The sequence below is a fragment of the Zonotrichia leucophrys genome, chromosome Z (assembly GCF_028769735.1).
Source record: "Zonotrichia leucophrys gambelii isolate GWCS_2022_RI chromosome Z, RI_Zleu_2.0, whole genome shotgun sequence".
Classification (NCBI taxonomy): Eukaryota; Metazoa; Chordata; class Aves; order Passeriformes; family Passerellidae; genus Zonotrichia; species Zonotrichia leucophrys.
The window spans coordinates 58,518,556-58,534,359 of record NC_088200.1 but is presented as its reverse complement, the minus strand read 5'-3'; the positions used below and the strand labels follow the sequence as shown (position 1 = coordinate 58,534,359).

Sequence of the window (15,804 nt, the reverse complement as noted above, 5' to 3'; positions counted from 1 at the left end):
ACACCCTCACAAATAACCATTTCTGAACTTTCTGTCTACTGATGAAAGCTGATACATGCCAGAAGCCTCCGATTGTGCAACATTCAAAAAACAAAGACTTGGCAAGAAGGCAGGATGAAATCTAGTTTTGCCAGGTCAGGACAGTTTCTTGCTGCATCCTAGGAACTCAACAGCATTAATAAATGCCAGGGCTACTAAAATATGTAAACAGGCATTCCCTCTTTTACTGGAACAGAAAATAATACCTCATTCTTAGTGTTTTTTCATAGGGATATGCAAAAGCTTTGCCCACACGGAGGTATAGCACGCCATTTACTGAGGTTTCCCAAGGGGATTCAATCGCCGATGAGTGATGGGGGGGAAGTTTGCAGGTTCCCGTGTTCATTTCAGTTTGCTCCAAATCCTCAGCGCTGCGCGTCCCGTCTCCTCCGCCTTCCCTCCGGCGGCCGCGCTGCCTCTAGATGGCACACGTACCTCTCCTAAAACTCCACTCGCCTTTTCCAGCTTGCGAATTTTAAAACAAATAGAAAGCAGCAGATCCGCTGCCCCGGCAGGGAGTGAGGCTGCAGACTCCGCAGGGAGGCAGGCCAGCAGGTGTGGTATGAGGCACCGTGCTGGATATCCACCGGGTAAAGCAATGATTGCAAAGAGTAAAGGCCTTCCTCAAAAAGCATATGCTTGAAAAATTGCAGTTAGCTTTGAAATCTGGGGGTAGGGCATGGAAATGGTTGGACGGTTAAACTAAAGTCAGTCTTACATGGATATTAAAATATAATCACGTGAAGATTATGGAAAAGCCTAGTTCTGCCCTAGAGCTGTCTCAGAGCAACTTTCCATCTCCCACAGACATGGAGAGGTCTGCTTACCATCAGCCCCAAAAGCAGAGCCATGTCTGCTGGAACTGGAGTGTGCCAAGCCCCTTTACATGTGCTGCTCCTGCCTGGTCTATTTTTACAACCCACATGGCCCATGGTTGCATCTGACTAAGGTATATACACCACGCATCCATTAAAAAGAGTATCCCATTGCTTGCAGGCATTACCCATGGATGAACATCACATTAACCACATGCCCTGTTCTCCACCACTGGGAGTTCCTCTCTTGCAGTAATCTTGTTAATCACTTCCTCACTGTACTCTTTCCTCTATGTTTGGAAGTCCTGGTGCTTACCACTGATGTTTGAATATATGTTTAAAAATATGGGGGTTTGGGGGGAGAAGGGACAAATAAATAAGCAAACAGCCATATTATATTTATTTTACTCATGCAACTTTATTCATACAACACTCACAGTAATGGTGCTCTGCTTTGCTGTCACCTCGAAGCAACACCAGAGATAGAATAGCACATAAATCAGGGTGGCCACAGGCCATCACCATCATGGGCCATATAAGTATGCGTATAATCAGAAAATGCAAAGGGATAAACTTAAGATTGTAAGGTACAATTCTCAAAGTCTTCCAAAATTCTCCATTTTCTCAGTGCTGACTGTTAAGCAACTCTTCTGTCTTTTAAAACTTGCTTTTTCAAAATCCGCATAAAACTTTGCTAGTCAGAAGCCCTCACATTCAACTGGGTGGATGGAAAATCTATATTCAGCACACGTGGAGGAAATCACATGCTTGATACACACTGTAGAGACATGAAAATGTCACCAACCAAAACGAACCCGTTCTTGGGAGGCCAGCACTGCACCTGCTGCAGCAGGTGATACACTCCTGCACCCAAGGTTTCTGCCTCTCACTTTGGTACAGTCACTGCTTTGGAGCAGAAGGGCTGATGCAAGCCTGATGAATGAAGACATGGCAAGCAGGTCCTAGGCCGGGATTTAATGGCTTTCCTCTGCAAGGGAGGCTGTCCTGCCAGCTGCAGAAACCCTGTCATTACTCTGAGGAATCAGACAGCAAGCTGCACTTCAGATAATGAAATTTTGCTGTGTGAGTAATAGAAGGGATCCTGAGCTGTAAAATGTTAGACTTGGAGGGAGCAGCTAGCACAATCAAGCAGATGTACTGCATTAGTACTTTACAGGCCACTGCAAGATTACACAGCGCGTGGAAGATGCATTAAACACAAGCGAAATCAGTAACTGAAAGGGAAGGAAAGCAAAACAAACCCTCAGCTTTCCCTTATTGTAAATAAAACCTTCTTTCCTTTTCAGAAGAAACTTTCAATCAAATTTCGTACTTAAATAAAACTGGGAGTTAATAAATACATCTTTACAGAGGACCGCACAATGGTTAAGAGTATCTGAGACTTTAGAAATGGTAACTTATGTGCAAGTATCCTATGACAGGAGGGCACAGTGCCATTCCAGAGGCAAGAGAAAGCAAAACACCTGTGTTTCCTAAGCAGAAGCCTTTTATGAATATGTAACTTGAAAACAAACACATGTCCAAATGTGTTTGACAGCAGCCACCATAGGCTGTCCCCAGTCCCCAACAAAACAGCATGTGGTAATTCATTGTACCACACACAGCAGCTTGCACTGCAGCATCCACAGAGCAGCAAAAGCAGCAGATTAGGTTCATCCTCCTGCTATGCTCAGCAGCTGCTCCATGGTTAACTACTCAGCCTCTGCAGGAAAGCAATGAAGCAATCAGAAGCTATTCTGCCCCTGAAATGGGATGCCAATGGTTGTTTGACATCAAAATCACTCTGAGATTGTTTTTTCTTTTCTTTTTTAGTTTTTTTTTTCCTCCCAAAAAAACACCAACACAGACTGTTAAATCTATTGTCTTGTCATCACTCTGAGCACCCTCTGTGGCTCACAAACAGATGCTTGTGCTTTCGCTGGATTAATTTCACCAAAGTCTGTGATGCTACAGTGACTATGTGTAACCAAGCTAAACAGAAATATTAAGAGAAATAATGAAATACAGCATCATGAGAAACAAGGCTAGTTAGGTGACTAATCTTTTCAGAAAGCACCTTAAGACTTGCAAGTAGTGAGGAGTCTGCTATCACTCTGCACATAAAATCTCCAGAATTACAGTGCCTCCTTGACCATGAGAAAACTGTATTAAATGTACTTGTTCATAAACAAAAATGTCTCAACCTATATTTCCACTGGATTGTTCTTTGACAGGTAGTCTTACCAAAGTTTTTCTAGAAAATGCTGCTCACATAAGAAATTTAAAATGCAGTGTGACACAAGGCTTTCACAGGCTTTACCACTACAATTAAAAAAATAATTAAATAGCTAAAAAGGAGTTTTAATGACAGAAATCTTACAGCTTAACCAGTCTAATAAGAAAAAGATAAAACACAGACAAGCGATCGCCTCAGGTAGACACAGTTTAGTTTGAAATAATATCATACTCTTTTTTTTTGTTTAAAAACATGTAGACCATGTATGTCTTACAAAATATGCCATTCTACTTGAAGAGATCATATGTGCACAAGAATTCCAGCACTGCCATAAATTTGAGGTTACTTTAAAACATTTATGTTAAAATACTCAGATTTTACTGAGCTTGCCTTAAAATACTTGATACTTAAAAAATATTTATTATCCCATTTACTCACTGACCCTTTGATCAATTCCAAGGCAAATCTCTTTCATTATTCTATTTAGAGAAAGCATCTGTGTCCTCATGTTAAAAATAAACCTACTTTATCTTCAGTCTAAGGTTGTGGCCTTTTAGAAACCAGCAGAATATCAAGGTAAGTCTTTCCTGATCACATGGTGTCTCCTTGTCCTGGGGTGACATTATGATGTTTGTATCCCCTTGTGGCTTTAAGACCGGCTCTGAAGAGTGGAAGTTTTGTTTGGGTTTCTCTTTTCAGGGACACAGAGACAAGCGGTACCTAAGGCTGTTTTTTCACTTCCAGCTTCAGCTTGCTGCTTTTGCTTGCTCCCTTTTCTGCTCTTGCTTCTGCTCTGCTTTCGCCTCTGCTTATTAGCTAGTTCTGGCTAAACAGTCCACATTCCTTCCTGGACTGTTTCTCCTCTCCTGTTCCTGTGACCATCTCGAACCTGCTCCGGACCGGGACCCGGGAACACCGAAGGTTCGGCTGCAGCAGCTGCCCCAGCGCCGGAGGGACTGAGAACAGAGCAACCACCCCTGACAGAGACTTTCTGATTTTGCCATCTTTCTCAGAGCGGTGTCATCGGGTATTGTTCATTTTGTGTGCTGGGGGGTGCTGGGCCAGTCAAATAAACAGGTTCTTTCCACCTCTCTCCGAGGAATTTTTTCCCGAACCGGTGGTGGGGAGGGACCGTGTGGGTTTCGCTTTCTGGAGGGTCCCTCCTTTGCAGATTCTTTAACAAATTTGCCCTAAACCATTGCCTTAAAATACTTGATACTTAAAAAATATTTATTATCCCATTTACTCACTGACCCTTTGATCAATTCCAAGGCAAATCTCTTTCATTATTCTATTTAGAGAAAGCATCTGTGTCCTCATGTTAAAAATAAACCTACTTCATCTTCAGTCTAAGGTTGCGGCCTTTTAGAAACCAGCAGAATATCAAGGTAAGTCTTTCCTGATCACATGGTGTCTACTTGTAGCTTATTATGGATAAACAATAAACTACAAATAATAAAATCTTTTATAGATGAATTTTGTATTTTGAGATTCTTGTATAGAAAACACCATCAGTAAATACTAAAATAACTGTACACGTGTAACACCAGATTTCATTGCCTTATTAGTCCTGTTTTTCTATGGAAGCTATTAACTTTCACCACCAGTTGTGCCACAGACACAAACATAGCACAAGCGTCCCCTGAAATTGTTTAAAGAGAAGAGAACCTTACCAATAAAACAGAGTATTTAACAGTTGAAACCGTAGAACCATCGAAAGGTTCTAGAAAGGAATCACAGAAAGGATACACTTCAGGTCATAACACATGAATCAGAAACACCAGTGAACACATTAAAGTGGATTACAGACAAAGACTAAATTGTGTTTTAGAAATGTAGGGAAGATATCTTTCCACTACCTGATTCATCCATCATCAACATTTCTGCAGTAAATACGCACTCTACAAAGCACATGTTAAATGGATCAATACTGCACACATAAGATGCACTCAGCATTTTACTGAAGATTATTTTACTTGTGTAAACACTTTGCCAACAAGTTATCTGGATAATGAGTCCTCCTGGGTGGTGCTGTACATAAAAACTGCAGAATAATAAAGAAATCCAAACCTCAAACACCATTCCATCATCAGTCCTACTAAACACTGAACATCTTCAATCAGATCTACCATATCCCTAGGTTTGGCCTTGGTCCAGGTTCAGACACAAAACTCCTGCCTTGACACTTTGGAGCTATCTGATGTTACTTTTGGCAGCATATCCTGAAGCTATAATACATATTAAAAAGAAAGTTATGAGAAAGTAAGGAAAAACTGTCCATATTCAAAAGTAGAATACAAGCTAGATAGAATCTAAAATTCTAGCCTATGCTTCCTTTTCCAATGCAAAAGAGATTTGCCTTGTAATTTATCAAAGAGTCAGTTAGTAGGTGGAAAAGTAAGTGTGTTTTAAGTATCAAATAGTTTAAGGTAAGTTCAGTGAGATCAGAGTGTCTTGACACAAATGTTTTAAAGTAACTTCAACAGTACCATCCCTTTTGCAGAACAGAAACTCATATTTTGCCTGCCTAAGAGTGAGGTTTGATTAAAGCCTCAGGCATCATCTGCATATCCATGTTTGCATTTTCTAGCTATTGCAAAAGGGCTTTGAATGGCAAATAACAAAAGACCAAGCTAGTGGGAAGACTTGGTTTTGATATCTGAGAGACATCAGGTAAAGTTGACTTATCAGAGTAAACACCTCCTTTATTTTGGAAGACTGTATGATGCCTGATGAAGAGCTGAAATTATGACATGACAAGAAGCAAGAAAATTCAATATTTGGAATAAAACTGCTTATGTATTTGAAAATACTCTAGTTTTCAGCTAAACACCTACTTCCAGCACTTAATGTTCTGAAGAAAGAATGCCATGGTTAGAGTAAAGTCCATGCTTCACCATTCTGGTGAATTTTTACACACACGCTTTGGTGTGACCAGTCTGTGTGGGAAGAGATAGGAGCTGTGCTGTGGGCTGTGGGATGCCTCTGCAGAAGCACCTGGCAGCACAAAGGAGCACACAGTGGCACAGAGAGGCACCTGGCAGCACAGAGAGGTTCTGTCTGCACCTGACCTTGGGGGAGTGCCACTGGGAAGATCCAATGGGAGAGGAACCTGTCCAAAGGTGACAGATGGGTGAAGAGGGCATGATCACCCCATAGAAGGACATTTAGAAAGCTGATGTGGCAACATGGGATAGATCACATAGTGAGAATTACCATGAAAGGAAATAATGTGCCTTGAAATAATGTATAAAACCAGCTCCTGTCTATCAATGAGTGATTCAGATGCCCTGCCAGTCTGAGATCATGTCTCAGTTGCTGACAAGTCTGGGCAGTGACATTATCCTGTTTTCTGCTTTTTTGATAGTCAGTTTATAGGTCTATGTGATTAGGTAAAAGAAAGATCTGAGATTTATGAAACAGGTTTGAAAATATGACCACAGGAGATGATAAAATGAAGAGACAAGCTGAAGATCACCTAAATTGCTGGGAGTTATAATGTGATAATCTAAAGCATGTTATATAGTGACTCATACCTTGGGTTTTCAATAGCTGTGCTAAATAGAGACTCCTCCTCTCCTCAGTAGTCTGCCAAACAGGTTGAGAAGATCAAGTTTGGTATTCCTAACAGTTAATGTTCAGACTGACCTACAAAGGAAATTGGGCTAGAGGGAAAGAAAACTCCTAATGCTTCTCTTTTTCTTCAAACTTTATGGGCTTTACAAAAGTGGGACGAAACTAATTTAATACAAATTCTTTGCAGGTCAGCTTCTAAAAGATATCCTAATCTTCTCCCTGTGTTCCTTACTTAAGCGTAGAACAAGCACAGCTGCCAAAAAGTTCAGAAACATTCACTAAACACTCAGCCAGCAAAGCTCACTTTGCAACCAGCTGACATGTGGTCTGGATAAAGATTGAAAAAAGTAAGTAATCCCTGATGTCTCTTGGCTCAGGTAAATAAAATTTCTGTACAGTGTAATAATAATGTACTAAATTGCTCTGCCTCTGACCCCCCAGCCCCATTTGGAATAATTCAACATGAGCTGAATATGAGTTGACAGTAACTGGGAACTCTTTCTCCTTTGTTCTCTGTGGTGATATAAGAACATAGCAATAAAGATGCAACAATCATTAAGGGTAGTTTACTACCAGATTAAATTGAACCTACAGAATCTCACTGTGCTTGTATGCAGCCCAACTGTAGTGAGAAATCAATAGCTTTTTGCTGATTTTGGCCACCATACTCTTGATCAAAATGGAAAAAGTTTGTGCAATGGGGCTGATTCTCCAGTGCAAGTTGATTGGTGTGTTGCAGCTTTGGCAGAAGTCTTAACAATGGTTATATGAGTACATACACTTGGGGAACTGATTAAATGCTTAATTCATGCTAAATGTGAATTTTATGTAACCTCAAAACATAGTTGTTGATTATGGAAGCTGCCTGATACCTGCCTGAAGCTCAGCTTATCCCTCAGCACGCTGCCTGACTCGCACTCTTCTTCAGACAGTGGATGACTGTTCCTTGGAACTGCAGAATCACAAAGCCCATGGACAGTGTGCATGCAAGGTTTTAGTTTTACTTTTCATAATGAAAACATATAAAATTCAGTACTTTTTCTCCCACTGTCCTTCAGGTCTATGACCACAATCCTTATGTGTATATGTGAGCCAAAGAGAGAGAGGGATTTGCTCAGCATTGTACAGTTAAAATGATGGGGACATGAGAATTATCACTTAGATTCTAGGAACTTTTGCTGTAATTACCACAAATGCGAAGCTAGGGTTGTGCAAGACTTGGGGAACTTAATAATGTGCCCTAGATTCTGCATTCATGTCTTTCTCTGCAGCCAGCTGAATCTCTGAATGTGAAGGCACATAAAATGAAAGTTAAAAAAGGAAAAAATAAATTAAAAACCTAAATCTAGATAGCACAGTTTTTGGTGTTGTGGTCTATCAGGATTTTCATAGTACAAATCACGGGAAAAACTTGTGTGACATCTGTGCATCAGGGAATTCTCCCTGGTAGAGAAAAAACCTTGCTCTCAAAAACAAGTGATAGTTTACAGACAAGGTAACTGGCTAGCATCTGGTTTTGGTGTTTTGGTAGCTTACAGTTCTTCAACATAAGAAAGTGATTCAGGTTTTTGGTTTGGTTTGGTTTGGTTTGGTTTGGTTTAGTTGGAGTTTTTGGCTGCATTTCTTTGTTTGTGTTGATGTTTTTGTTGGGTGTTTTTAGGGGTTTTCTATTTGTTTTTTTTGGGGGGTGGGAGGGTGCCATTGGTTTTGTTGCTGTTGGTTTTCTAACAGATTCCTTTTTCTATCACTGATAAGGCTATCCTGGGAGAATATTTTATCAAAGAGTCCCAAGAAAGCAAATGACATATCCCACATGATAAGCAAATGTGGGAGCAAGTTTCCAGGTAAATTTGAAAAAAAACTTTCATTTGTGAAACTTAAAATTTCAGTAATAGTGCACACAGAGGTCTCATTGCAAATACAGTTGGTCAAATAGCCTGTCCTGGGGTGACATTATGATGCTTGTATCCCCATTCATCTGTTCTGTGCCTTTAAGACCAGCTCTGAAGAGTGGAAGTTTTGTTTGGGTTTCTCTTTTCAGGGACACAGAGATGAGCGGTACCTAAGGCTGTTTTTTCACTTCCAGCTTCAGCTTGCTGCTTTTGCTTGCTCCCTTTTCTGCTCTTGCTTCTGCTCTGCTTTCGCCTCTGCTTATTAGCTAGTTCTGGCTAAACAGTCCACATTCCTTCCTGGACTGTTTCTCCTCTCCTGTTCCTGTGACCATCTCGAACCTGCTCCGGACCGGGACCCGGGAACACCGAAGGTTCGGCTGCAGCAGCTGCCCCAGCGCCGGAGGGACTGAGAACAGAGCAACCACCCCTGACAGAGACTTTCTGATTTTGTCATCTTTCTCAAAGCGGTGTCATCGGGTATTGTTCATTTTGTGTGCTGGGGGGTGCTGGGCCAGTCAAATAAACAGGTTCTTTCCACCTCTCTCCGAGGAATTTTTTCCCGAACCGGTGGTGGGGAGGGGCCGTGTGGGTTTGCTTTCTGGAGGGTCCCTCCTTTGCAGATTCTTTAACAAATTTGCCCTAAACCAGGACATAGCCATAAAATTTCCAAAAGGGTTTCTATGCAGTGTTTTGTAGTGCTGATGTCCACTTCCTTTGAAATAATATAGAACAACATAAAGAACATAAAGAACAACTGTGTAAGAAAGAGAAAATAAACTTCTAAAATACTGTCAATACCATAACAAAGAGACAAACTAAATTAGAGTTAGTGATTGAAAACTTCCACTTGAAAGAATTGCAAAACAGGATGTTTTTCTGTTCTGGCTTATTTGCATATTTCTTTTGATCCAGGAAAGGAAAGTTAGTGTTGTCTATTTTCCCACTTCCCAGAGAAAGAGACCCAGCTAAGGGAAAAACAGAGCCTTCTATTCCAAATGTAACTACTTAAAAGGTGTCAGTTAGAAGAAAACATATGTGGGATAAACTGCCAATAGCTTTCTTCCTCAACAAGAAAAATTAGTCTGGTGTTTTTGAGCAATACTAAGTCGATAACACATTATTTGTACTAATGAGGATCTTCTTGAATCTCTCAATGTGCCTCTTTCCTCTTTTTGATTGTAGAAAATTGTATTGTTGCACTGCTTGCAAAGTCTTTCTACTTGCCAAGAGATTTGTATTTATTTGGCCTTTTGTCACTCTCCATATACATAATTAATAACCCTGCAGCACAGAAGGGTGTGATGCCTCCCTAAAGGATTGTTTTGAGGTCACGATTGTACAATTTACCTTTCCAATATTAACTTTGGCACAGGAAGATATCACTTCCAACTGTGTAGCAGCTTCTTTAAAGCTACCATCTACTGGACAGTGAAATTGTCCTTCAGACAGTAAATGCATATTCAGAACAAAAGGAAAATTCTGTCTGAGATTCCAGCTCCAAGGCAAGCAGTTTCCAGCTAAAATATCTAATTTTTTGCTAATGGACAGGGTTTCCTTTCTTGGTCAAGAAAATTAATATTTATGAATTTGCAAAAGAGAGAAGGGAACATTTACGAATTTTCTGGAGGGAAGTCTTTCTTAATGGCACAGTGTGGGTTTTTCTGATCTGCAGGAAAAATTATGGAGGAGTCCTTTGTCATTATATATATTTGACAGTGCTACTTAATGATGTTGGTAAGGAAATGCCGCCCTTTTCTGAAAGCAGTGCAAAGGAATATTTTGGTTATCTTATTTACCACATAGTTAAACAGACCAGTGGAAAAACAAGTTAAACAAATAAGTAGAAAGCTCATCTTTCTTTAGATATAATTTTCATGCTTTTTTTTTTTGTTAAAATAAAGTGCCCCACCTAAATCTTTCGCACAATTCCAGTACACGTGAACCGATTTTTTTTACCTTATGGATATATCACTGGCATCAAAGCCTTGTCAGAATCCTTTTCCTTTATTGCTTGTCCTGTAGCTGAGAATCAGGATCAATACACTATCTCTGTGAAACTGATTCTATAATATTGCTCTTTACTGCTGCTGGCTGCTGCAAAGATCATCCTGCAGTGTTTCCAAGGGTTAACTATACTGCTCACAGCTTGGGTGTTTCCGTCATGCAGTGATCTACATACTAGGGTGTATAGATTAAACTATTCCATTTGTTTCCCTTTATATAATATGGTGTTCTGAAATATCATTATTTTCACATTTGTATGGCATCCAGTACTTGAACGGAAAACTCATTAGTAAAGAGCAAAAAAAAAAAAAAAACCAAGCCAAACCAACCAAAAAGCCAAACTTAAACACAAGGAAATCGCCAGACTGTGTTTAAATGCTCAGTTGGTTAACCAGAAGCAACAATTTATATCAAGAAGCTCTTTATTGCGAGTGAAACTTCCCTCACTTCTGAGCAAAGTGTAATGATGAAGAAGAATTTGGCACTAGGCCATTACTGTTGCAGTGTATTAATGTTAAGTTTATTGTATTGCTTCCCCATGTTCTATATTGCTCCCCCCATTTTATGTAAATGGTTCTGCCCTCCCCAGTTTTCCCGTCATAGCCCTGCCACTCATTTTGTTACCATAGTTACTCCCGCCATTGGTTCTGTCAGTCCCTCAAATTATATAATTATATAATTCCTCCTCCCCTTATTCCCATATATGTATCCTGGTTTCTCCTCCCTGGGCCCAGTCAATCACCCCCAGTCCTCTGTTGCGGTGTGTTTCAAACTTTCAGGTCACCTCCCAGGTGTGGCAATACCTCTCTTCCCCTTCCCCCTCGCCCCTTGCTGAGTGAGTCCTGTCAATCAGGCTTAACATTCCAGCAAGGCATCGTGTGCTTGTTCGAATTCAAAGGATGCCCCTCAGGCCCGGGGGTCATTGGCCTGTCTAGGTGTCCCTCGCCCCTTGAGACCCCGCCCCCCCCACCTGGTTGGTAGCTCACCTGTCCCCTCTCCTCCCCACCCCCTGAGCTTAAAAGGTGAGTCCAGCCATGTGCTCGCCATTCTGTTGGAAGTTAAGCCTGATTGACAGGACTCACTCAGCATGGGGGCAAGGGGGAAGGGAGAGGCATGTAGGCACACCTGGGAAGGGACCCGGGACCTGGAAGTCTAAAACAGGACATTACAACACGCTACAACACTCCTCCCTACTTGCCAGAAGCTTCTACACACTCTGGGTGATGATTGGCTGTGGTCCCGGGGCCCCTCCCTTACAAAGTAATTATTGGTTTTTCCTTAATATCTGTTATGTTTCATACACTCCCCTGTCTTCCCTCATTGGTCCTAAACCCCTCCCTGAGACGCCTCCCCCCTTTAAAACCTGGCTTCTCCCTCCTCTCTTGGTCACTCCCTGGGGTCACTCTCTGGTTGGCTTCTTGGGATCTCCAATAAACCCGACTTTACCCCCAGAGAGTGTCCAGTTCCTTTCTATTTGTCTTGGCAGCAGCGATACCCGTCCACAGCCAGCACAGCCCAAGGCCTTTAGACGCCGAGGGATGCTGGCAGGATTGCGGCTGGGTGTCGGCCTTCCTCAGCTAGCCGGACACTGACCTCTAAGGCCAGATACACCTCGCCGCAACTACAGTTTTAGGAAGGTGCCGGACGCGGCCCGGCACTGGACTCGCGCGCACGTGCGGGGTGTTTAGGAAGGCCGCTCTTAGGGACAGGCCCAGAGGCGGGGAGCCGCGGAGCGAGGAGGGGCAGCGCGGCGGGCCGGCCGCGGCGGGAGCTGTCCCTGGTGCTGCCGGCACCGCCCGCCCGAGCGCTCCGCCCCGGCCCGGCCCGCCCGCGCCGCCGGGGGGCGGGAACTGAACCCTGCCCTGGCGGCGCGCAGCGCGCTTGTTCCCAGAGGCCTTTGTTTGGCTTGTAACTTCTTTAAGGAAAAAAAAAAAATAAAAGAAGAAGAAAGGAAAAAAAAAAAAGAATAAGAAAAGGGCGATTTAGGCAGTGGGGTGAAGACGTCGCAGCCGCGATTCGTGTCTCAGTGAAGGCTGTGGGCACCGCTGAACTCGCTGTCTTTCCAAGTGTCCCTGCCAACTAAAAAAGCAGAGACAGGAGCTCGCAACTCACCCAGAGGAAGGGAAGGACGGGAGGTCACCTCCGCCTTCTGCGGCCCGGGTGCCGATGGGTGTCCCGAGATGGCGAGGGGGCAGCGCCGGGGGGCCGGGGCTCTGCGGACATTAGGCCGCGGTCCCGGGGCCGCTCTTCTTAAGTCCCGCTCTCGTTAAAGTTTTTTGCGACTTTTGCTCCTCCCCTTCCCCTATCCCTGCTTCCCTCGTGGCGGTCAGGCACTGGTGTAGACGCTGCTGCCCTCAGGAGAATAAAATAATAGACGAACATAAAAGAGGAGCGAGAGCCCGGCCCTCCCTGTCGCCAAAGAGCTGCGCAGTCGCTCCGCCTCGTCAGGGTGAGGCCAGCGAAGACACCGAGATGGGCCGGGCGGCACCAGCTGGGGGAACAAAACGGGAGCCGGGAGCCCCCGCCGCATCCTGGCAGGTGGAGGCGGCCTCGGTGACAGCCCCGCGCGGGAACCTCCGGACCGGGACGGCCGCCAGGGGCGGGGCCGGGCGTTCCCATGGGCATTCCCATGGGCTCGATTCCCATGGGATCGCCGCCAGCCCCGGGCAGCGCGGGGCGGCCGAGTGGCGGATGCGGCGCCGTGCGGGGTGCGGCGGCCCGGGACGCGGCGGCGGATGAGCGGACCAGCGCCGTCGCTCGCGGGGACCCGCAGCGCCTCCGGGAGCTGCTGGACTGCGGCAGGACCCCCATGCAGGTAGGGAGGCGGAATGTTTGCAGCTGGGCGAGGGCAGCGGCCCCCCGTGCCCTGCCTAAGGGGGCGGCGGCAGCCCCGGGCCCTCCGGTGCCCCGGAAGCGGCCGCCCCTCGTCACTGTGCTCGGCCGCTGTCGAGGTGGTGCGGCACAGGGGTTTTTCTCGCCTCTCTGGGAACGAGAAAGTCTTCTTTGCGGTGACGGCCGCAACAAGGAGGTTTTACTCTTAGCAACCCTTTACTTTATTTGAACCAACTGAGATAGGATGACTCAAATCCGAGAACTTTAATGCTTATCTCGCAATAAACGTGCAATAAAATGTAGCAAGTCACGTTTGTAGAAATAATCTGTCTTTCGTTATACCTCGTCGTCTGCTTTATATGACTGTATGTTTTGTCTCCCCTCCTGTGGAAAAAAGAAAAAAATATATTCGGCGGCTCTCACGAATAGAAATACCCGGTCGTGATAACCTTGCCCAGGTGACCCTGCAGGTAGACAACGAGCAATCCCTGTGGGGCTCAGTCTGCCCACGTTTTACACTCCCCTGAACGTGTGGGTAGACGTAGTGCCCGGAGGTGTGGTAGAGGTTACTTTTATAAAGGCTGAGTTCGTTTCCGAGGTAGTTCTAGACAGCTTTTTTCTTAAAATTTCAAAGTAAAACGAAACTGGAATAATCTGAGAAGTTATATTTAAGTTTTGCTGCCAGTGCCTGCAAAACACTCTCCGACTCAAAATGTCGGTGGAGCATTTCACTCGAAACAGGTATTTGTTGCCGTCCTGCAGTGCTTTTTCTTTTTTTTTTTTTGTTCTGGGGATTTTTCCCCCAGTCTTCGCGGCACGGACTTATCCCTTGTGCTGAACGCACTGCTGGGTGCGCTAGGGAAGCCCAGCTAAGAAAACGGCGAGGCCGGTGGGGAGGGCTGCCGGGTACGTTCGTACTGCCCTGGACACGCGGGTGAGGCTAAAGATTCGTTTCGTCCTGACGGTGAGGGAAGGCGCGGTGGGTTCCCTGCGTTGCGCGCCCCCCTAGCCAAGGACACTCTAGGGAAGTGTCACGATGCCAGCGGAACGACGGCGGCCCCCGCGCGCCGCTGCACCGGCACGGTTCCACGGGGACCGGTGCAAAGCGACTCAGGACTTGATCTGGGTTTCTCTGGGAGCGCTGTCTGGGCGAGCCCCTTCCCCCGGTTCGTCTGCTCCGAGCCTACCGACTTCCCGCTCCTGTCTCAGAGCAACCCCAGTGTGCATCCACACGCCCCGACCCCGACAGGAGTCCCGCGCCTCTCTGCCCCACCTGTTCTCTCCTGTCCCCTAGCGTGGATAAAGGAGAGTTTTCCAATGCGGCACAACTTCCCCAAAGGGTACGTGTTCTCCACTGTTCGTGGCACGTCCAGAGCCGATCTTTACGCCTCGCCGGCATATTTTCTTCTCCTTTCCATTGTGGATCTCCGTTCCTTCCGAGCCGAGCGAGAAAGCCTGAGCTCTTTGGTGGGCACTGACGCTGTCTCTCCCCGCAGGTGATGATGCTGGGCAGCCCGCGGGTGGCCGAGCTGCTGCTGCTGCACGGAGCCGACCCCAACCGCCCCGTCCCGCGCACCGGCTGCCTCCCGGTGCACGACGCGGCCCGCGCCGGCTTTCTGGGCACGCTGGCGGCGCTGCACCGGGCCGGGGCGCGCCTCGACCTCCCCGACGGCGGCGGCCGCCTGCCCCTCGACGTGGCGGCGGGGGGCCCGCACGGAGCCGTGGGGCTGTACCTGCGCGACCCTCCGGCCTGTGCCTAACCTCTCCCCGGGCCATCCCCTCCCCAGACTTATTGCCCACGCCCAGCTCGGGGGACACCAAGTGGAACAGCACTCATGCGATGTTGTGAATAACCCCGGGTCGCGTTTCCCTGCTGTTTGCAGGAAGGACAATATTCTTTGCTCATAACTGCATATTATCCTGCGCTGGAAATGCTATGGCCGTCCCCAGGCCCCTTTTTTCACACAAGAGTCCAAACACTGAAGAGAAATACGAAATATGAAGTAGGAAGCATGAAATATGAAGTGAGAAAATACTAAACTATGTGAAAATATTGAACAGCAGATATTGAATATTAATTATGAAAGAAAATCCCCGCACAGAGATATGGTACTATAAACCCTTCCTCTGTTTTGATGGGGCTGCATCTGGACTTTCTGCTCCCCGGTGACTCCCCGCTCAGGCTTGCTAGCCCTCCATCTGAAGAAGATGGGGGAGGTTTCAGGGTCTCCCTGACCTGACAGCTTCCTGTTTGATTTTGGTTAAAGCAATCTGAAGGGGTGCCGAACCCAATCTGCCTTTCTCTGGCAAATGCTTCCTGGTGTGATTGCAGCTTTGGTAAATACCCTATTAAAAGCACGTAGGATGCTATGCATGTCTGTACACGTACTCACAGCTACACATTTGCAGC

At 45.6% G+C, this 15,804-nt stretch overlaps 1 protein-coding gene across 1 annotated transcript; it reads left to right on the top strand.

The window, feature by feature from the left end:
• Positions 1-13,179: 13,179 nt before the first annotated feature.
• On the top strand, positions 13,180-15,154 carry LOC135460122 (cyclin-dependent kinase 4 inhibitor B-like). The gene is made up of 2 exons (XM_064736792.1): positions 13,180-13,377; positions 14,891-15,154. The coding sequence occupies exons 1-2, from the start codon at positions 13,180-13,182 to the stop codon at positions 15,152-15,154; spliced, it is 462 nt and encodes a 153-aa protein (XP_064592862.1).
• Positions 15,155-15,804: the final 650 nt, after the last annotated feature.

Coding starts and splice junctions, on each gene's coding strand:
- LOC135460122 (XM_064736792.1), top strand. CDS start 13,180: ATGGGCATTCCCATGGGCTCGATTCCCATGGGATCGCCGCCAGCCCCG. Junction 13,378..14,890: donor GCGGCAGGACCCCCATGCAG/GTAGGGAGGCGG, acceptor CTCTCCCCGCAG/GTGATGATGCTGGGCAGCCC.